Source organism: Rhinopithecus bieti, unplaced genomic scaffold, assembly GCF_001698545.2.
Source record: "Rhinopithecus bieti isolate Rb0 unplaced genomic scaffold, ASM169854v2 scaffold_48739, whole genome shotgun sequence".
NCBI classification, from domain to species: domain Eukaryota; kingdom Metazoa; phylum Chordata; class Mammalia; order Primates; family Cercopithecidae; genus Rhinopithecus; species Rhinopithecus bieti.
In genome coordinates this window covers 358,681-382,935 of record NW_016820251.1, presented here as the reverse complement: position 1 = coordinate 382,935, position 24,255 = coordinate 358,681, and the positions used below count along the sequence as shown (strand labels likewise).

At 35.1% G+C, this 24,255-nt stretch overlaps 1 protein-coding gene across 3 annotated transcripts in view; it reads right to left on the bottom strand.

The window, feature by feature from the left end:
• CEP120 (centrosomal protein 120) overlaps window positions 1-24,255 on the bottom strand; it is a 76,585-nt gene that overhangs the window by 2,952 nt on the left and 49,378 nt on the right. For 2 of the 3 annotated variants that reach the window (XM_017859746.1, XM_017859747.1), the window contains exons 18-19: window positions 16,584-16,682; window positions 3,612-3,754 (exon numbers count right to left, since the gene is read on the bottom strand). In XM_017859746.1, coding sequence (XP_017715235.1) covers window positions 3,612-3,754; window positions 16,584-16,682 — 242 coding nt within the window. Of the gene's footprint in view, window positions 1-3,611; window positions 3,755-16,583; window positions 16,683-17,940; window positions 18,053-24,255 lie in introns of those variants that run through there. The other variant, XR_001882899.1, reaches the window with a different exon arrangement.

Sequence of the window (24,255 nt, the reverse complement as noted above, 5' to 3'; positions counted from 1 at the left end):
TAGTCTCAAACTCCTGGGCTCAAGTAATCCACTTGCCTCGGCCTTCCAAAGTGCTGGGATTACAGGTGTGAGCCACTGTACCTGGCCTACTTACTAAGTGATAATAACACTAAATTTGGATATGGAATATGTTTAATTTAGAACGTACAATTAAGATATAATTTTGGCTGGGCACAGCGGCTCATGCCTGTAATCCCAGCACTTTGGGAGGCCGAGGCAAGCAGATCACCTGAGATCGGGAGTTCAAGACCAGCCTGACTAACATGGAGAAACTCCATCTCTACTAAAAATACAAAATTAGCCGGGCGTGGTGGTACATGCCTGTAATCCCAGCTACTTGGGAGGCTGAGGCAGGAGAATCACTTGAACCCGGGAGACTGAGGTTACAGTGAGCCAAGATCGGCCATTGCACTCCAGCCAGGGCAACAAGAGTAAAACTCTGTCTCAAAAAAAAAAAAAAAGATACAATTTTATATTTTTCTATATTAGTGGCTACAAAAGTATTTTAATTTGCAACGATTCCGATATTTTGTCTTGATTGTAAGACAAAGCAGTTGCATCTAAGTTCCTCCCTTTGAGACTGGCTTTTCCGTGGCTTATTTCCTCTGAAGACTAAGTCCATTTCTAAATTTACACACAGGATGAGGGAGAGGGAGAAAGAAGCAGTGAGGAACAAGTCCTGCTCTCACAGACCAGGATGGCCCCAGAGGGTACATGACTGTTGGCAGAACACACTTTCATTTGTTCAGATGACCCTCTGAAACTCCTATAATTCCTCACACAAAAAAGGAAACTACAGTCCAAGAAGGATACCAAATGTCTTTATCTATTCTAAAACAAAAAGCCTAAACAGTGCAGGGCACTGTACTCTGGGACCTGGGTGGGCAATGGAGTGGTTAGTGAGACACTGGTACCAAGTCTTTCCATGCAATTTGAGTGATTCATGTGGATAAGGAAGGGCAGATTTCTGAATTGTTGTTTCCCCTACGCTAACTCTTACAGCTGCCTTGGAGGATAGGGTCCTCTAGGTTAATTAATGCACACAATGCCAAACTATGTACCAGAAAATTTAACCATTTCCCTTCTGTGCATCATCTGTCTATGCATATGGGACAAATGCAATTTTTGCACAACTGATAGATCATCTCTACCAAATCTTTGCTAAAATGCAATTATCAGTCATGATCACAATAGAATTTTAGAACCTGATGGCTGAAGAAACTCATAAAGAAAACTTTTAGAACATTCCTGACAGCTGCTATTCTGGACTCTACAAGCACACTCCCTGCCACTAGGAATATATTACTTTGTAGAACTGCTCTTAGAAAGTTCCTTCTTATATTGAACTCGGTATGCCTCTTTATATTTTCTTTTTTTTTTTTTTTTTTTTTGCCTCTTTATATTTTCAATAATTGGCTATGATATTGCCTAAGAGGAGAAGCCTACTTACTTCTTCTTAATATGGTAGCTCTCCAGATATGTGAAAACAGTTACCTACCACTTTGCCCAAGAGTTCTCCAAGTTCAATATCCCTCATTCTCTTAACCACTTCTTGGATGGCATGATATATTGCCCCTTACTGTCCTGGTCACATTCCACTGGAAGCTCTCTAGGTAGCTAATTTCCCTCAAAGTGTGCTGCATAGTGGTAAGAACACCCCAGAGGTGATTAACCAGTCCTGAATAATGAACACCACTTCTATGAATGACCCTAACTGTACTGACTCTTCGGCAGCCAAATCACACCATTATTAGTGGCCACAGCAGTTCTCCTAGGCTTCTACCCATCAACTGTTTTATGTCTTATCTATCACTTAACTGATTTTTCTTATAGCTTATACAGAGGACTCTGCTTTTGTCTCTAATATATTTAATCTTATTGGTTTCAGTTTTCTCAGAATCCTTATTTATTAAGGCATTAGTAAGATTGTGTCTGATCTACAGATTTGATAGGCAACATGGATATCTTTAACCCACCAAATCAGTGCTTAGCAAACAGCAGGAGCTAAACATATATTTGCTAAACTGGAACCAAGAAAGTGCTATATATGACAGCAAAATTTTGGAAGGCAAGGATATTATAATTCGTTAAGTTGTAGTATCTTCCAAGTCTACAACATGGTAGATACCAAATAAATATTTCCTGAATAAATGAGAATAAAAGTACCACAGATTGAACCCTGTTAAGCATGGTACTTGGAGCTGACCTTTTACAACTGGTATTTCTTCAATTACCTTTTAAATACAGTTATTTAATTCAGCTAGGAACCCACTTAATATAGTGACCACATTTTTCTCCACTTCATACATGGAGATATAATAAGATACTGTGTTAAATGTAATGTGTATGCTCTGAACTGTGTCCCTGCCAAATTCAGATATTGAACCCCTAACCTCCAATGTGACGGTATTTGGAGATGGACCTTTGGGAGATAATCAGGTTTAGATGAGGCCATGAGGGTGAACTCTCATCATAGGATTAGTGCTCTCCTAAGAAGAGACACCAGAGAGGGGACACAGCGAGAAGGTGGCCCTCTAAAACCAACCACACTGGCACCATGATCTTTGACTTCTAGCCTCTAGCACTGTGAGAAAATAAACTTCTGTTTAATCTACCCAGTGTATGGTATATTTTTTAACCAGTCCAAGTTAACTAAAACTGCACTTTGCTCAAACAAAAATATACTAGACCCTTGATAGACTAAGCCAAAAGTCGTCCCCAAAACTACCCTCCAAAAAAACTAGAATTCATTTTTATGCTGCTTCCTAGTGATTACTTTTCTAACATGAAACACCGTTGAAGTTGTGATTAAGATGAACACAGCACTACAGAGAAGCCCAATGTAGCACAGTAGTTAAAAATGCAATCTCTGGAATCAGATTTGAACTCTGGCTCCATGATTTACTAGCTACATGACCTTGAATAATGTGTTTAAGCTCTGTCTTTAATCTTCAATCTCTTCATCTCGAAAACGGTGAAAATATCTTCCTCACAAAGTAGCTTTGAAGATTTTTTAAAAAAAAAGAGCTGGGCAATACAAGACATTTAAAACGGTTCCTGGCACAAAGTAAGGGCTCATTAAGAGCTATTGTTACAGATATTAATAATATAACTAAATTTGAAATTTCTTATACTTTATGTAAGTCAAGACTCAGTTCAATAGTAGCAATAATCCTGAAATCACCACACAAAAATAAATTTTAAAGTAGTAATGCTATAAATGGAAACACAAGAGCTGAATGGACTTCCACAGCTGTATTCATAGCAAAAAAAAAAAAAGTTTAATAGTCTTTGGCATAGATTTTCTTTTCTTTTTAAATTTGACACAAGGCCTCACTCTGTCACTCAAGCTGGAGTGCAGTGTGGCATGATCACAGCTCACTGCAGCCCAGAACTCCTGGGCTCAAACGATCCTCCCACCATCCACTCAAAGTGCCAGGATTACAGGAATGAGCCACAGTACTCAGCTGGCATGGATTTTCTATTGTATATGTCTGTTACATTTTCTATATTTTTATATACGATCTACTTTATCCTTGACAGACCTGAAGTTGTACCTTCCCTGAACCAAACTTTGGTTTTTGAAAGAAACACTCTTTTAGTTATTATACCTGTTCAATTCATTTCTTATATCCAACAATTCTTGTCGCTCAGTTTTTGTATCTTTTTCCTCAGCAGCCAGGTAACGTAGTCTCATCTGTTCCAATTCTTCCTGCTGCTTTTTAAGACGAGCCATTTGACTTTCTTGTTCCCTCTTGAAAGAAACAAAGAAACAAGCCATATCCTTAATATTAGGAACAAATATTTCATATGACTTTGACTTGTGATTATAATCCTATTTGACAACACCCATGATATAGCCACACACTGCCAATTCTTTTTTTTAAGAACAGAATCTCACTGTGTTGCCCAGGCTGGAGTGCACTGGCTAGTCACAGGAGCAATGAAGCACACTAAAGCCACAGACTACTAGGCTCAAGCAATCCTCCTGCTTCGGCCTCTGGGCCCAAGTAGGAGTACCTGGGCCCAAGGTGTGTGCCCACCCTTGCACTGCTAATTTTATGAGTTATATATTATCCAGAAAATACCCAGGTAAGTTTTCTCTAAACACTCTTTTACTTCTCTTTTACTATAAGTCATAATCCTTCAATCAGTGATTGATATTAGCTGACTATCACAGGACAATAGATGTCGAAGGCAAGAAAGAGGCAGCTGTCAATACAATGAACTGTCAACACAATGAACTGCCAAAAGACTGGTGGTAAGAGCAGCATCTGAGAAAACCATTATACAAAGATGCACCTAGAAAAATTCAGTAACTGTCCCTGTACAAATCACTAACTCCACTCCTACTTCAGTAAATATGCCTTTCCACTCTGTTCTCCAGACTCATACAAAAACCTATGCACATATGTTTTTAAACAAAAATGAAAACAAACAATACATTCTAGTTTGCATTTTGAAAAAAGTTTAACAATTCTTCAGGTCAATAGATAAAGTCTTAAACTAAATGAGTAACGTTCCACATAATGCATATTCCATGACTTATTCAACCACTTGCTCAATAACAGACACTTTTGTTACTACAAACAATGCTGTAACAGGACACCCTGTCATCTATCACACAGGTTAGCTCAGGAATCCTTAAGTCATTTTCTTTTGTTTAGGACAAAATCCCAAAGTGGGAAAGCTGGGTCAATAGGTTTCTGTTAACTATTTTTTAAAGTATTTATTGAATTGTAACGGAACAGAAAACTGCCAAATGACAAGATACATTTTGATATATTTTCACAAAGTAGACCACTCACATACTCACCATCCGGAGATCAGACTGCCAGAATCCCAGAAATCTGTGTCTCCTCCCAGTCACTAACCACTCACCCTTTCCCAACGATAACTACTACCCTAATTTTAACAACACAAATAAGTTTTGAACTTAATACAGAATCTGTACAGTACGTATTTGTGTCAGGGTTCTTTCATTTAACATTGTTTTTGAGACTCATTGTTCTATGTAGTTAATCATTTACATTATTATACAGCATTCCACTGAATGAATATACAATTTATTCATTCACTGCTGAAAGACACTGGGCAGTTTCCAGTTTTGAATTATAAATAATGCTGACGTGAAGATTTTATATATGTCTTTTGGAACACACTTGTATGCATTCCTACTGGATATATACATAGGCTTCAAATTGTGTGGTCAGAGGATGTAAGAATTAGAACAGCCTTAGTAAATACAGGTTTTAGTATCCCTTATCTGAAATGCTTGGGGCCATAAGTGTTTTGATTTTGAAATATTTGCATATACATAATGAGATATCTTGGAGATGGGACTGTCTAAACATGAAATTCATTTATGTTTCACATACACCTTGTATACACAGCCTGAAAGTAATTTTACACAATGTTTTACACAATGTTTTAAATAATTCTGTGTGAACTGTCACATAAGGTCAGGCGTAGAATTTTCCACTTGTGGCATCCTGTCAGGGCTCAAAAAGTTCAGATTTTGAAGCATTTCGGATTAGGGATGTTCAACCTGTATTTCCAAACAGTTTGCAAGTAGTCATATCAATTCATACTTCCACTTGAGCATTCCAGTGCTTTATATTCTTGCCAGCCCTTGGTGGTGTCATTTTTTTTTCATTTTAGCCATTTGATAGGTTACGTAGCAGAATATTATTGTGATTTTATCTTGCACTATTTAAAGACCAGTGAGGTTGAACACATTTTAACAGTTTTATGACATTTAGGTATCTTTGTTTATAAAGTTCCTATTTAAGTTTTTGGTACTTTACCTGGTTGTCCATCTTCTGTTATTGATGCTTATAAATACTGGGTAAGTCCTTTGTCAATTATATAAATTACAACTATTTCCCAGTAGTCTTTGGCCTGTCTTTTCACTCCTTTAATGTTGTTTTTAATAAAGAGAAGTCCTTGATTTTAACATAGTTCAGATTTTCTGTTTATTCCTTTTGGTTAGTGCTCTTTCCTGTTTAAGACATTTTTTGCCTGTCTCCATCTGTTAGATATTCTTTTATGTTACCCTCCTGAAGTTTCACTTTTTCCCCATACAGAGCTCAAACTGACCTAGCAACATTTGCTGAAAAACACCTCTTCTCTTGTTGCTTGGCAGTTACTACTACTTGTCACATATCACCTCCATCCATATATGTATATTTTTGTTTCTGGATGCTCTGATCTATTTATTCTTGCATTAACACTACACTGTTTTAATTACTTCAACTCTTGTAACAATGTGTTAATATATGATAGTGTAAGTTCTTCTACCTTTGGCTATTCTTCAAAATGATTTTAGCTATTCTTGGCTCTTACATTTTCATATACATTTCAATTTCTAAGGCTAAAAAAAACCTGCTGAGATTTTATTATGATTATATTGAATCCACAGATCAATTTGGCCAAAACCGGTGTCTTTAAAATATTTATTTTTAATCAATGAAATGGTTTACCTAATGATGTAGGTCTTAACTTTTAATAATAGTTTACAGTCCTCTATATGCTAAGACTAACATATTTCTTTGATTGTACTGCTAGATATTTGATTTTAGATGCTACTGTAAATGGTAGAGCTTTACAATTTTCATTTCCTAATTACTCTAGTAGACAAATAACATTGATTTTTACATATTGACTTTGTTTCCAGCAAACTTGCTAAACTCACTTATTCCTAATAGGTCATTTTAGATACTTTTTAGCTTTCTAAATACATCTGTGTTATCTGCAAATACAGGTAGTTTTACTTTCTCCCTTCCAAATGACACACTATTTCTTTTTCTTGCTCTATTACACTGGCTAGAACACCTCTAATACAATGTTGAAAAGAAATGGTAATAGAGGGAATGTTTCTCTCATTTCTGATCTGAGGAAAGTTTCATTATTTTAAGAATGTTTTTTGTAGGCTTTATGTAAAAACTCTACTAGATTAACAAATTTACTGTCTAGTCTTAGTTTGTTAAGGAATATGACTTTTTCTGCAGCTATTGGTATTTTTTTCTCCTTTACTCTTTGAATGTGGTAAATAACCAACCTTGCATTTGCCTAATAAATACACTTCACTGTAATGCTTACAAGTTTAATATCTTAAACTTATTATCTTCAATGTTTTAAAAGCCTGGCCAATTAATTTTGTCCTTGTAGGCTTTTAGGATCAAGGTTATGCTAATCTCATTTTAAAAAGGTGAGAAGCGTTTTCACTTCCCATTTTCTAAAATCTTTGTGTAAGATTAGTGTTATTTCTTCCTAAAATATTCACTGAAATTCAAGTGTGAAGACATATGGGTCTGGAGCCTTCTTTGTGGGCAGGTTTTTTTTTTTTATTACAGATTCAATTTCTCTAATAGCTATAAGACTATTTCTATTTTCTGTTTCTTGGTGTATCCGTTTTGGAAGTTCTTTTTTCAAATTCACATGAAATTGTTCATACTATCCTCTTATCTCTGTAAATGTCTGAGATCTGTAGTCTTGTCTCTTTTTTCAATTCCTGATATGGATAGTTACTGTCTATTCTTTTTGTCCTTGAATACTTGCTAACGGGGAGTAGAGGGGTCCTTTCAAAGACATGACTTTTGGCTTTATTGATTTTTATTGTACTTTTCCCCTCATTTCATTAATTTCTATTCATCTTATTTCCTTGCTTCCACTTTACTTTCTTGTTCTTCTACTGAGTTTTTGAAAGGAATATTTAGAGAACAGATTTATTCTTGTCTTATTTTCTAAACACAACTGCGGTTATACATTTCCCTCTAAGCGCAGCTTTCACTAAATCCCACACTTTGATGTGTTTTATGTGCACTATTTTTCAGTTCAAAATATTTTCTAATTTTACTGTGGTCTCCAGTTTACCATGGGTTACGAGAAGTATACTACTTAATATTCACTCATTTGGGCACATTTTGTATTATCTTTTTACTTCTAGTTTAATATCACTGTGGTCAGAGAACATATTCTAAATTACAGTCTTCTGGAATGTGTTGAGAATTGTAGTTTAATCCAGCATATAAGCAACTTGGTTAAATGTTCCATGTGCACTAGAAAATAGTGTATATTCTGGACTTTTTGGATGAAGTGTTCTAGAATATACCAATGGTTAGTTGTGTTGCCCAAATCTTCTACATTGTTACTTATTTTCGGTCTGTTTGCACCATCAGTTCTCAGGAGAGTTATGGTAAAATCTTCTATCATTATAGATTTACCTATTTCTCTTTTAAACTCTATTAATTTATCTAATTTGTTGCTATGTTACCAGGTACAAATGTAGAATTGTTGTCATCTTCCAGGTGGATTAACCCCCTTTTATAACTATGAAAACTCCCTTTACCTACAGTAAAATGTCTCTCACCCTGAAGTCTGGTTTGCCTAATATGAAGTATTACTATACCAGCTTTCTCTTAGTATTACTATAGTATATATTTTCCTTCTGTTAGAATTCAACCATCTTATGTTCTTATATTTAAGGTTTATCTCTTACAAAGCATATTGTTAACTTTTTAAAATTCAGCTTTTAAATATCTGTCTTTAATGGGAGCATTTGGTCCACTTATATTTAAAGCAATTGGTGATATATATAGATTTAAATCTTTCCATCTTATGATTTTCTATTCATTCCATCTATTTTATATTCCTTCTCTCTCCCTTTAATGAAATAATTTGTCATTCAATTTTCATCCCCTATCTTGTTACTAAATCATTTTTAACTCTTCTTTTAGAAATATGTATCCCTCAACTTAACAGAATTTAATTAGGACTTTTACATCTTCAGATAATTTAACATACTTTAAACATTTCACTCTCTTCATGTTTTTGCACTATTTTTGTCATAACTTTTAATTCTATGTATATTTTAAAGTCAACAAATACTGTTATTGTTTTCCTACAACCAATATCCATTTACAGTTAGCCTGATATTTATCTCCATTGTTCTTTACTCTTCTGCATTTCAAAGCTTTCATTTGGGATCATTCTTCTTCTTCTGCCTGAAGAACCCAAGTATTTCTTTTGCTTCAGATTGCCATGACAAATTCTGCCAATTTTTGTTGGTCTGAAGTCTTTCCTTTATAAATAATGCTTTTACTGGGTAACAAAATTTTAATTCAGCAATTGTTTTCTTTGGTACTTTAGGGATGCTATTTTACCATCTTACAAATTCCTTTACTTTTGTTAAAAAGTCATCTGTCAGTCTTATCATTGCTCCTTTGAAGGCAATGTATCTGTCCACCCCTGCTCCCAACAGCTTTTAAGGTTTTCTTTGCTTTTTGTCAATTTTGCTGTGATGCATCTAGGTAGGTTTACTTTGTATTTATCCTGCTTGCAGTTCATATTTTTGAATCTATGAACTGATATCTGTTTTACTTTGGAAAATTCTTAGCCAGTATCTCTTTAAATATTGCTTTCTCCCCATTCTTTCTCCAATTACACATAAGACAGTCTCAAAATATACCACTTCTCTAATACATTTCTTCATCATATCACCTATTTTCTACAGTATAATGATGGTAGTATTTCAAACTTCTTGTCTGATATTCCAGAATCTGAATTACACTTGTTGATTAATTTCTCCTGAGCACAAGACATAAACAGGCACTCCACAGATGAAGAAATGTAAGCAGCGTGGCAAAACCCTGTCTCCACAAAAAAAAAAAAAAAAAAAAAAAAAAAATTACAAAAATTAGCCAGGCATGGTGACGTGCACCTGGAGTCCCAGATACCTGGGAGGCTGAGGTGGATGACCTGAGCCTAGGAGGTTGAGGCTGCAGTGAACTGTGAATGCACCACTGCACTCCAATCTGGGTGACAGAGTGAGACCTTGTTTCAAAAACAAACATAGGAAAAGATGCTCAAAGTTAGTTATTAGTAACTACAGGAATGAAAATTTAAGCCCCAATGTGACACTACTTGGGGCCAACCAAACTGAAAAATTTAAGACATCTGACAATAGCCAACTGTTTGCAAAAATGTGAAGGACAGGAACGATTATACGCTACTCTTGGGAATTGCAAATTAGTACAACCACTTTAAAGATAATTATGCAATATTTAGTGAAACTGAAGAAATGAGTGTCCCCTAGTACCAGAAATCCCACTTTTAGATATAAATACTAGAGAAACTCTTATAGGCACTAACACATTCAGGGTTCTCGTATCCTGGATAAAATTGTGCAATATTTATAGAGAATGATTGTATGTATACGAAGGTTCAAAACACACAAAACTAAGCAACGTTGTTTGCAAATAGTAGACTTTTAATGTATCTTATGTCACGAAATTATGAAAAAAAGCAAAGGAATAATAAATATCAAATTCAGGATAGTAATTACCTCTGGAAACAGAAGACACAGTTGAGAAAGGGACACAGAGGGCTTCTAAAGCATTCATAATGCTCTGTTTCTTAAACCAGGAGGCAGGTGGAAAGAGGAGAAGAACCTCCTTTGAAATGTGTATTTCATTTTAAAGGTATTTAAAAGAAAACATATCTGGACAAAATGCACCAAACTGTCTTCTTTGGCTAAGGAGAGGATTACTGGTGATCTGTAGTGTCTATGTTACATGGTGCTGCAAATTGAGTAAGTATGACTGCAAGCAGGAAATAAGTAATAAAAGTTGATTATTAGCTTTACCCTGTAAAACTAAGTTTTTGATAAAATTTAACATTTTCTAAAACATAAGAAAACCCTTTAGATGCTTAGAATTTTGAATCAAGAATAGGGCATTAATAATAATCACACACACACACAAATTAGAGGTTAGTGAAAGACGTCCTCTCCAGTGCCAGGTGCTCTGGGTTAAAGGCTCCTCAATCAAGTGAGTATAATCTTTATTTTGCCTTGGCTGCCTATAAATCCAGAGAGGAGATGTAAACATACATACACTAGACTAAACAGCGGCTAAAAAGTGGCCACTACTTACTCTCCCACTCACACATACCATGTAAGTCTGTGGGAAAAAACTTACAACTAAACTAAGGAACTCAAGTAAAGTTTTCTGAAAATAACCCAGAGCTGACAAGTCAGTAGGAGGGCCTGGATGGTTTCAAGACACAGTTTTTAACCAAGACTTGGACCTCCAACTGTTTTCTTAAACAAAGATTTACATCCCATCCTTGGCTAAATTGCTTATAAATTAATCAAATTAATTACTCAGAGTGGATAAGCAGGAGGCTGGACAAGATAGTGCTGATGTCAGCCAATGAAGTCTGTGTTGTTTTAACTAAATATATCAGCTCAGTTTTAAACAGATCTACTGTGCACAAATATGGTAACAGACCCACAACCCTTCCCAAAATATTACTTCTCTTTCCTGTCCTGGGAACATACATACCTACTTTGAATATATCTGACATAAAAATGTTAAATTGTCTACAACAAACTCATACTTCATAACAATGCTTCATTTATTTTTTTTAAAAAGTAGGCTTTATTCTACTTAATGATATTCTAAGGTGTCAAGAAATGTTTTTAAGTAAATATGCAAATAGGTTATTTAGAGCACAAGTAGGAAAGCAGACAACTTCACTTGAGTATTTGTAGACCAATGCAATTCAAGTATTTCTTTTGGTTTTAAAATATTTCTATAGTATATCTTGAAGAAGAAAAAAGGAAACTAAATTACCTCTTACAAGTCTAACAAGTAGAACTTTTAACTTTGTCCCATGATATCAAACTTAAGGGTATCACTTCCTTGTTTTCTAAATCAGGACTCATTTTATGTTATGCTTATTTATATTTTACAGCTGTTGCCTTCCCAGTTACCAAAGAACAAAAAAGTTTTCTACTGGGAAACAGGCTTTTACAGTTGCAAATCAAAAGAAAAGATTTTTTTCTAAGTAATTAGAAGGTTATAAAATAGTTAGAAGGTTATATTTTTTAATTCACAAATTTACTATTCTGGGTCACCTTCGAGTAATGGAAATCTCTGTTTAAACATTCTTCTGGCAATGGGCACCAAGCATTAGGTCTTATTTCCAAGCTTTACCAGCTGGGTTTTGTCATTAACATTTATTAACAATCTAAGATATGGCTTTCACCATCTAATCCGTACTACACAAATGTTTTGTATGGCCCTCCAGAGGGTTTTGATGTGACAAATTACTGGCAGAGATTACAGCCCCGTGGCTATTCACCAGAGGCAATGTAAAATTAACATGGTACTAATCCAATTTAAACAAGAAGTTGCACAAACAATCTTCTGAACAAAACCAGATAGATGATTCCAAAATTATATTCAAGCACAATAAATGTGTTTTTAATAAAAAATTTAAGGAAAAAAAACTGAGTAATTTTCACACACATGAAATGTGCCTATTTGATGAAGTTATTAATTTTAATCTTACTAAAACAGTTAGGGGCAGAGCACAACTCACTATGGTAACCCCAAGGTCTATTACTTTTCTTCTTAAACTGTTGCATCTCAGTGTAGTCTGCAGAACATCAATGATTCCTAGTGACCTCAAAATGTGTTTACAGAGGTGCCTCTAAAGCAGAAAGTTTGTGGGATAAGGATTAAATTGGTTTGCAATGAAAAAGCAATGAGCATCTCTGCACTCAAAGAACTTTTCTTTCATGAAGCCTAACTTTCAGAATTGAACCACTCATTTAAAACTTTTTTTTTTCCCTTTCTTTACAAAAGGTATCTGAATGTTTGTGATATCCTCCTTATTTGAATAAAATAGCTAAAATTACTTTGCAATGCTTTTTGGGCAAGAGGGTAGGAAATACACAGGAAGAAGGTTAAATAAAAAATGGATTAAATGGAAAAAAGATCCAGAAGATAACAAAAGTGTATGAGGATGCGTGTGTTAGGAAGGAGGAATTCTTACATTGGAGCCTTTCACACTGAATCTTCTTTTAAAGGAGACTCCTTCAATACCCCAGTGTAAAACTAATCAAAAGCCAGGAATTTGGGGGATTCTATTCAGAACACTGTTTGTTTACTTATATTTTTTGAAACTACCTCAAATGGTGAAAAACTTAAAGAATGTAATCTATAATATACACACATGGACATGACAAAGTAAAAAGTTCTTGCATAGATACTTCTCAATAAAAAAAAAAATGTCAATTATAATGAGATGAAGTTTCCATAATTAATGATTATTCAGTTCTGCACAGAAAATGCCCTAACCAACAGCTAACAGTTTCTCCCTTTTCAGCTGATTTGGGTAATGTGTAATGACTGTTCACTACTCAGCTTCTTCAATAGAAGCACTATCTTCCACTTCTTCCCCATCTACTCTCCATTTAAAAACTTGAAATGATTTCCTATCTATTAGTGTTATTTGAAGCATTTTCTCTTTGAAATATTTCTCCCTTAGCTTTGAGTGACATATGTGGTGATAGCCCCTAGTGGTCCCATTGTTTTTCTAATACTTGCTGACTTCATTTACATTTCTTACCACCCTGCTATATTCTAAGTATCAGTCCTCCTAGGTGAACTTTAAGTTCCACATGGGAGCAACTGCTATATCTATAGCATCCCACTGTGCAAGGTGCATAGCAGGCTCTCAATAAGCACTTGCTGAATGAATGAAAGAATGAACTAACTACAGATGTTTCTTCATCTCAACGTACTCACATTCCTTTATACTCAAACTTGGGAAGTTTACCTACTGACACTCTTGCACATGTGCACATTTAGCCCTTACATACTTTTTCCTTCTGTACAGTTTTCTACAGAACGTCTAACTATCACTGCATAACAACATCCCTCAATTATACACACTTAAGAATTCTGACTCTCAGTCACACAGCCCTCTAGTATTTGTTCTGTTCATCAATATCCAAAGCTACTGTCCAATTAGGTCCCCACTGACTGAACGCACCACCACTACAGAATGGCTTTATGGCTCATCTCTTTTTAATAAGTTATGTACCATTTACTGAGCACATACTATGTATCAAACACCGTATTAAATACACACTTTAAAACCACTCGTTTAATTCTCAGAATAATCTGTGGAAGAAAATTTCTCATTGTTTAAATGAAGAGACTAATCAGAGAAGTTAAATTACCAAAGTCAGAGAGGTAGAACCAAAATTCAACCTAGCTCTCTTGACTCCAGGGCCATGTTCTTAATTACTATTTAATGCTGCTTTTGATGGCGTTTGTATCTTGTTACCTTTAACAGCCATTCTCATCATATTTCCTTGGCCCCAATTCCACAGGGACTCCTCTCTATTATACTATATGCAACTTAAATATCTTGGCAGCAGGACCATATATTAGCTGCTTCTCTCTCAAAATCACTTTAATTCTCATTACCAGACCTGGTCTCTCTTGTGGTCAATGATGCCATTTTCCTTCTTAGGATATACCAACTCGCCTAGCTCAGTACTCTTGTCAGAGTGGCTAATTTTCTTCTAGAAATTCTTTCATTCCTTGACATCAATGGACTAAGACCATAATATCATAAAAGGGAAAGAAGCCTGAGGCTGGATTCCTCAAAAGCTTTCAATGCTAGGTCTATCACTTAGTACCTATGTGATCACATGAAACTTAACTTCTTTAAGTCTCAGTTTCTTCATCTATTAGGCTGGTGCAAAAGTAATTGCAGTTTTTGCCACTTTCACTTTTGCACCTCTACCGTTTTACTTTTGCACCAACCTAATAAAACGGGAATATTACCTGCTATATAGGGATCTTTGTCAGGATTAAACGATAAATTCTGAAGGGCTTAGTGCTACACCTGGCACAAAGTAAGCCTTCAATACACGCTAATTGCTCTACCAGTATCATCATAATGATCTTCACATTTTCTCTAGTTGTTATTTCCTTCATTAGCTTTCTTTTTTCTTTCTTAAACGCAAGAATTCCAAGTTCTAGCTGGCACAACTTTAAACACTACCTCTGCAAAGGACTCCTTTATGTCTATTTTTAAGCCCAATCATTCTTTCTAACTGGTAGCCGAATTTCATTCTGTAAAAATTAAAACATCCAAATTTGCAAATCCTATCTCGTTCCCACCCTCCAAACAGCTTTTTCGTAACTATATTTCCAAAACGGGACCAGACACTGAAGCTTGGGCCCTTGGCATCACCTTTGACAAGAATCTTCTTGTTGCATTCCTACTGCTACTAAAGTTCCAGCCCTTATCACCAGAAATGACTTAGAAAACGGGTCCTTCTCTGTTTTATAAGAACAGCCTATGCTTTCCCACTTCATGCCTCTTTGCTATGATCATTCTATTCATTATATTCACATTTCCCTCACTACTTTCCTAAATCACAACCAATTCCTCTATTAAAATCTTAAGTATCTATCTCCAGAGGCCTATCACAAACACCTCCTCTCCCATGACACCTTTCCAACTCCCGAGTACTCTATATGGTCTGCGTCAAGGCTCCTACTGTTAGGCAGTGAATTTTATATTTATGGTTGTTTCTTCCTTACTACTAAATTGCCAGCTCTGTGATGGAAAGGCCAATGTCTTGCATAGATTTACACCTATTTTATACTTAGTATACCTGTAAGACACTGCTTTCAATACAGGAGACTCTTAGTACTACACATAATGTCTATCCTTAGTCCTGTCAGTATTAACATAGTCACATGGCACATTATTTTATATCTATATATACCTGTCTTCATTTGTAATGCTTACAATCCCAACTCCTCCATCATCTATGTTAGGGTAAACTATCTACCCTAGTTTTTAATTCTCATGTAGACTGGTAGTACTCTATGAAAGTGGTAAGCATTTAGTATAATAGCATAATGATTTTTAATAGTATTTGACGGTTATGGAGACACATTAAGAAAAATACAAACCTGAAAGACCCTATGTGTGAAATTTCATTCAGAATAAAACTGACACATTAAGTAAAAGTGCACTTGGAATAAACGAACCATTATGACTCTCTAAAAGATTTAGGTCAGTTAGGGTTAGATTCAAAATAAAAATCTTATTCATAATTTCTTCAAATGATTCAGATCAAATATGTTCAAAATTAAGACTAATTTCTTCGGAAGCATGCAGCATTTGTTGATTAGTAGCAGGAAAGAAAAAAATACGTAACAATTCAGAAAACTTTTATCGAGGTTTTAAAACTCTTTAAAATCATGCTTCCCTGTAATTCGCTTTTCTTGACTGATTATCTGTGTCTTAAGAATAACATTGAAATATATTTCTTAAACTTTGACAAAATGTTCAAGTTAATCCTTAAATTCCGATCCTAAAAAGGCAACTCCCAGTGGAATAGTTTATGATCCTAAGAAAGAAAAGATGGTTGTTTAATTTTTAAAATATTTTTTTTTTTTTTTTTTTTTTTTTTTTTTTTATTTTTATTTTTTAAAAATTATAAGTGAAAGAAATAAATTATTCCCAGTTCTTCTGGGGAAAGGGATAGCTGGCAATTTTTTTTTAAAGACACAATTGTATTCAGTTTCTAACTATAAAAAAGAAAGATCTTGCCTTTATAACATATTTTATAAAACCTCTAATCTCAAAAAATAGCAATATTCAAATGCAGACATCTGAATGTAACAGATATTGCCAAACATGCGAATTTGCAAAGAATCAAGGGAAAAAGATATAAAAAGAATAAGCTATAAACTACATACCTGTTTAAGTCTGGCAAGTTCTTTCAAAGCTCGTCCCCACTGCTGCTTGTAATGCAGTTTAGACTTAGTTGCAGATTCCAACTTTCTTTCAAGTTCAACCTAACAGTGATTAAAATCATATCAAGTGAAACACTATACCACTGTGTACAACCACTGAAAGATAATATATACAAAGAGTCTGGCTTAAGAAAAGAGTTTATACAGTGTAACATACGACATCATCTAAAACTGTTATATAATTTACTATAAATATTATGGCACATGAACATTTTCTTGTTTAAAATATAGTCTTATTTTTATTGCCTAACAGTCTATCCTAAAAGAACTGAATTAGTCTTAACCTCCAGACAGTTACTATAAATGTATTTAAACATATATATTATATAAAGATCATGGAGTGAGAAATACATTCATTTTTTTACAAAAAACAGTTCTAACTGTTAACATTCCAATTTAGCTGGCACTCTAAATCTTAGAAGCCAAATTTTCTTTTTGGAGGCCTATCTTCATATGGAATTTTGTCTTACGAAGACAGCCAGTAGAGATGCTTTTAAAACTGTATTTTGGCAAAATTGTGAAACTCTGAAAACAGTGAAATGTTTTATCAGAAAGCAGTTTACTAAGAAAGAGTACAAAGTCAAAATATTTTAAGAATGTTAACATAAAGCCAAGAGTAAGAAAATAATGTTCCTTAATAACACACATTCTGTTTTCTATTTTCCTCAAATATATAAAGAAAACATTAAAGTGATTCAATTAAAAATATGATTATTTATACTTGCAGCAGGCAATCTGTTGTACATGAACTGAAGCCAACTTGGCTATGTTTTGGAATGTACTCAGTGTTTCAAACCAAGTACCAAACAAATTCATGTAGCCAACAGATAGTTTTACTATTAAGTGATAATGTAATAATCTGCCTGAATTACAGTAAAACACTGTTACTCTGAACCAGTCTAATTTTATATCAAGTCTAGTTTTCCCGTACATATAGCTTGTAGTATTTTACAGGAAAACAAAAATGAAGATACTGTCCAAAATTTCCAACTTCAGAAAACTCATATGAAAATAAAATGAAAGGAAAAGCAGATGGCCAAATTCCCTTCACAAAAGCGCAGAACATTTTCTGCAGTAATATATGACTACATGGAGTCAAGGTCTTTTCTGCTTTACAAATCCCTAGTGCTTGGATTTAAATGTGTTGACATTTCACAACTAGACTCAAGCATCTTAAGTTGAATAATACTGCTGAGATTAAGATGATCTCTTCTACTTACGCCCCAAAGATGTATACCTACTACTTGTTAATTTAACAAGAGGCCATAGCTCAGAAGAAAAGAAAAAAATATTTTTATACCTGTGGGATAAGAGGATAGTATTCAATTATATAAGCAATCATGTCCATGGGTCTTGGAGAAGGTCTAGTATACTAGATGAGCCCCAGAATGAGAGTTAGGCCAGAGATGAACCTAGAGGGATTATTTATACTCAATGCACCATCAGAAAAAATTGTGGATAGGTTATATCTGTTCTGCCATAATTATTAAAATAGTTTGTATTTGCATAGTCACACTAATTTAAAACACAGGTATAGTTATAGATATAATTTCTTTATTCTTAATAAAATCTTGTAGCTAGTAAATCTGAGACACAAACCTCATTCTTCTAATTTATTCCTACACCCAAATCAACGATTCCTAACTTATTTTTTAAGATATAGATGTCTCTGTGATTCTAAAGAAATATACGGACCCAATTCCTAGAAACAATGTACACAACTAAAATTTTATAATTTCAAGACATTCAAAGACCTTGGGTTCTTAAGAGCCCTTACTGTAAGTAGATTTAAACTTCTGGAAGCCTTTGTACTTATATTTTCCCTTAGGTTTTCTTGGTCACGACTGAGGTAATAGACCATAAGCCAAGTTATATACTCCTCAAAGAAAAACTCAGCTCAGGACCTACAGTCCATTTAGAGGCTAGTAAAACTCAAAGCATAGATGAAAATTCACTGGTTTCCAATCTCCCTAGTTCTACCCTTGATACACCTACAATTCTAGTTCTTTACTAGAAGTATGGCATTGTCTTTGTCTCTTAATCTGCTATTCCCAGGTCAATTCTGTCACAAGGAACTCTGCATTTCTCTCTTGAAATATTTTCAAATTCTATTCCTTTATATTCCTACCACTACCTTCCTTAGCCCAGGTTCTTCTCAACTCATCTTGACTATAAGACAAGAAAGAGGTTCTCTTGTCTCTCCAGCCTCCCCAGCCTCAAATCTAGTCTATCTACAAATCTTGTAAAAACCACTATTAAATAAATCTATAGTAGCTACTATTTATCTACAGTATTAAACCTAAACTACTTGACCTAGGATTGAAGGCACTGCAAAATATAGTATCTGTCCTACCTGCTCAACCTGCTTTCCTCAACAGGAAATCTACTCCAACCAGGTTTGTGTCCCCTGTGTCTTCCCCACTCCTTGCCCAAGTTACCTTCTGAGCCTGCCAATTCTTTTTCCTCTGCTTACCTAAATCTTAAGGCTCAACTCAGATTCTACCTCTACATGAAGCTGTCTTAAAACTACTAGATTCCGAACGCCAAATGGTTTCTATCACATTCCTTGGAGTTTGATTATTGAAGGTCATTTACTGCTCTCTGAGTATCTCCCAATTACTTTACGAACTCTTTAAGTGAAGTCACAAAAGGAAATCCCAAAAGGATAATGTAAGTTTTCTCTTCCTATCTTTGATTTTTCTCTTACTTTCCCATTTGCCCCAAGTCAGGGGTGGCATATAGTAGATACTTGCCAAATATTCTTATGTACATAAATTTTAGCTTAATTAAAAATATCTATGTTCTTTCAATATATCTTCAGTCTTTTCAACCTCTGTAGGCCCTACTAAATTACATGCCTTCCCCATTTCATTTTTAAAGTCCCCATTATTTAAGCTATATATATATTTAAAAATTTCCTAACTAAAAGAAAACCATAAACTAATACTCACTTCTTACACAATACAAGTTGGGTATCCCTAATCCAAAAATCCAAAGTGTTCCAAAATCCAATACTTTTTCAGCACTGACATGACACATAAGAAATGCATCTCAGACTTCAGATTTTCAGATCAGGCATGCTGAACAGGTAAATCAATGCAAACATCCCAAAATTCAAAAAAATCTAAAACTGGAAACACCTCTGGTCCCAAGCATTTTGGATAAGGGATACGCAACCTGTAAAAAGAATCAACAATTCCATTTGCTAAAACTATATGTTAACTTATTTTCAGACAATTTCAGTAAGAAATAGGAAAATGCATATTACACTGAAAAGAATAGGTAATGAGAAAAGAAAAAAGCTCTCAATCAGACATAACCAGAGCTTACAAATTAAATCAGATACTTTTAAACTTGGGTCTTTCTTTTTGTGCAATTATCTCTTTGTCACTATTTTAAGAAATAAGATTCTGCCCTCTTCTGGCTCCAAAAGATTTACAAGGAATTTTCAGAAGAGCTGAAAAGCCTTGTTTCACTAGGCACTTAAACATGCTGGATGAATGTATTAAGTCTAAAATAGAGGCAAATCACTTATGTACTTTTCTCTCTCAATGCAAGCTCACAGTACTGCTTATACCTTTAATATGTTTAATGATTTTTATCCTTTTGATAAAAGCGTAGTTGGAAGAAATTTTAAAAGTCATTTAAAATTTATTTTTATCGTGGATATTACTAGTCAACCAGTCTATATTCAGGGATGAATAAGGTAATACCTCTGTTACTATTTTGATTTCTGGTCTTTAAATTTCCCCAGGGTAAAAGAGAAGTACTTTTAGACACCCACGTAATAGATCTTGTGAGAATCGATGTGATATTATCCAATGAGTGCTTTAAATATTTCTGGTAGGTACAACAGAATTCATATTTATAAACACAGAAATACTTTAGAAGTGGGAAATGTCCAGCTGGATTCAAGTTCACTGGCAGAAAAATGAAGAGACTGTCCAAACAGGTAAGAAAAAGAATCAATTAAGACTTGCAATTAAATCAATGTGGGCATAAGAGTACCCCAAGATAGCCTGGCAGTTAACAGGCTACAGAAACATTTACTGAGTTCAGAAACACTAGATGAAAAATGTATTTCAGGGAGATGACTGAGTTTAGTTTTGGACATTCAGGGATATCTTGAAGACTGACCTCCAAGGGTCCAGGAGATGGACACTATTTTCATAATACCAAAAGATTATTTGTCTTTTCCACTTTCATTCTTCTATGAATGTACACTGGACTTTTCCAGAGGCTACATGACGTATAGTATCACAACAGAGTGAATTCAAAATCAGATATAAGAATTCAGATGTCTATTATCCAGACACTAAAGAGATTTGTAAAATAGTAAAACAATGTTACTCTTTTCAATTTTTTGTTTTAGAAAATATTTTTCATAAAAATGTTATCTAGGTATTTTTTCCCATTTCTAATACAGTGATCATCAGTAAAGGGACCCTGAGTCCAAAAGTTTGAGAACTACTGTTCTAAGGCATTCAAGAAAAGATGTTGGGTAGGCAGCTGAATATATGGGTCATAAGCCAAAGAGACAGGTTTTGTCCTCTAACACACATTTTCTACACACTAGATGAATAATTTTTTTCCTTAATGTAAAGATCAAGTTACTCTCCTACTTAAAACCCTTCAATGGTATCTCACTGTTTACTTAACTCTTATATTTACAAACACAGGATTTAAGTAAAACAATGTCCTAGGTTCTGTGCTTAGCATTTTACAAATACTGAGTCATTTAAATCTGTCATCAACCTTATTACTTTACTACCTCCATTTAAAATATATGGAAATAAGTACAGAGAAGTAAACCAAGTGGCAGAGCTAGGATTTGAACCAAAGTGATGTGGCTCATTTCCATACTGTTAACGGCTATTATACTATAACTCTATTAGAATAAAAACCTAAACTCCTTGTCATGGCTTTAATGGCCCATACTTGGAACCTCATCTTGTATATTCTCCTTCCCTCAAGCTCTAGGATGGCCTTCGTCCTCAACCTCAAACAATCCAGGCTTAGTCCCACTTCAGTTCCTTTGCAGCTGTTCCCTGGACACCTTCCACAGCTTTTCACATTGCTAGCTCCTTCTCTTCTCACAGGTCCCAATTAAAATGTTAGTTACCTCCTCAAAAAGGCCTTCCTTAAACACCTCATGTGGGGTAGTATCTATCCTGACAGGCCACCTACATTGCCACATTCAATATGACATCACCTTTTTTATTACTTTTATGTTTGACATAAACAAAAATGACCTCGTTATTTTTTTACTCTCTCCTCTATAATGGATCTCCCTAAGGAATCTGTCTTGTTTAATGCAAGACTAACTATAATCCTAGTAACACAGAAGGTACTCAATAAATAGCTGGTGGAATGATTAGCAGCAACTTAACATCTCAAAACAGTTTTGAAACAAGATGACAACATGCCCTCCATTAATTTTTGCTGAATAAATGAATAAATGAAAATTCTGAGTAGCAAAGATGGTGCTGGTTCATCATCATGATTAACAAAATGTTTACTCAGTGCTATAAGGTACAGTGTGCTGTCCTAAGAACAGGTAATATGAAAATAGCTATAACATGGTTTCTGCCTTGGAAAGTTTAGAATTTAGTTTGGATTATGGTAGTTCTGAAATAAGTGCAGAAAGTACACAATAAGTATTAACAGTTCCTAAAGGAATCTATTCCACAGCCTACTGTCAGATTATAGTATCTCAACATAAGCTTTAAGGATCTGAGTGCTGGATTTATTAAGTAAAAGATTTTGAAGCTATTCCACAGTCTTTCTCTCCCTGCCACACTTTAGCAGACACCAGACACTACTTCTCTCAAAGTACTCTTGGCTGTGATTGTTATTCTTTAGTCCATTTTCCCAAACATGGAAGTCCATCTCTCACTCTCCAATGCTTTGTTTTTTTTTTTTTTTTCTTTTTTTGAGATAAGTTCTTGCTGTCGCCCAGGCTGAAGTGCAGTGGTGGGATCATGGCTCACTGTAGTCTCTTTTGGGCTCAAGTGCTCCTCCCACCTCAGCCTCCTGAGTAGCTGGGACAACAGGTACATGCCACCACATCCAGCTAGTGTGTATGTACTTTATATATATACACATATATACATGTATATGTGTATATATACACATACATTATATATATATACATATATATATATATTTTTTTTTTCTGTAGAGACAGGGTTTCTCCATGTTGCTCAGGCTGGCCTTGAACTCCTGAGCTCAAGCAATCTGCCCACCGTGGCCTCCCAAAGTGCTGGGATTACAGGCATGAGACACTGCACGCAGCCCCCAGTGTTGCTTTCTGATTACGATTCATCAAAACTCATTTATATTAACATCCATTACACCAATCTTACAAACTTGGGAGTAACATCTGACTTTTCTTACCAGATAAAATTTGAATTCTTTCACTTAGCATCTAAGACCTTCCCCATATGGCCAAAATTACCTTTACTTCCAGCATTTTCGTATCAGCCCTATTTTGTAAACTACTACTACAGGTTCAGCATCTCTAATCCAAAAATCTAAAATGCTCCAACATTTGAAACTTTTTGAATGTCAACATGATGCCTATATTAGTTTGTTTTCACGCTGCTGATAAAGACAAAGCTGAGACTGGGCAATTTACAAAGGAAACGGGTTTAATGGAGAACTCACAGTTCTACGTGGCTGGGGAGGCCTCACAATCATGGCAGAAGGCAAGGAGGAGCAAGTCACATTTTATGTGGATGGCAGCAGGCAAAGAGAGAGCTGGTGCAGGCAAACTCCCATTTTTTAAAGCCATAAGATGTTGTGAGACTTATTCACTATCAGGAGAACAGCACAAGAAAAGACTTGCCCCCATGATTCAATTATCTCCCACCAGGTCCCTCCCACAACATCTGGGAATTATGGGAGATACAAGATGAGATTTGGGTGGGGACACAGAGCCAAACTATAGAAATGCCCAAAGGAAATGCTCACCAGAGCTCTGTTGTCCAGTGAACTAGAATGACAGTGAGGAAGGAAGCTGGAGAGAAGGGCTCTTGGATGGGACATGGAACCATAAAAAGATTCTACTACTGCCGGTGAAAATAAAGGAAGTAGAGAGATGGAAAAAACTACTGCAGCATAGATCCAACTCCCACCCACCAGTCTTCTGCTAGTGCCCCCTGGTGGCGAGTCTATGAGGGCAAGGAAGCCTTCAATACAAAGCTGAGTAGGAAAAGACAGGGAATGGCTGACACAATCAAATCTTTAAATTTTGAAGGTAATTTTCCTATGTATTACCTGTGTTATTTTCCTCTGAATGCTATATTTTTAAAATCATGCCTAAAAGTTATCAAATCATAAAATGCAAGAACACATATTGTCAAACTTAGATTGTCTAATGGACATTATTTTTAATGCCTAGCACCTGAACATTCTGTTTGTGGAGGAATCTCAATTTAAATGAGAAGAACATGGCTTCCAACAATAGAAAACAAAATAAGACAACCATCCCTTCTTTCTAGCTGACAGACAGAGTGCAAGTCTGTGGTTCAAATGAATACTCCTACCTAGGACATCGAATCTACAGGGGTGATACATGGAGAGAATACTCACAATGGCTACCACAAAACAGTTC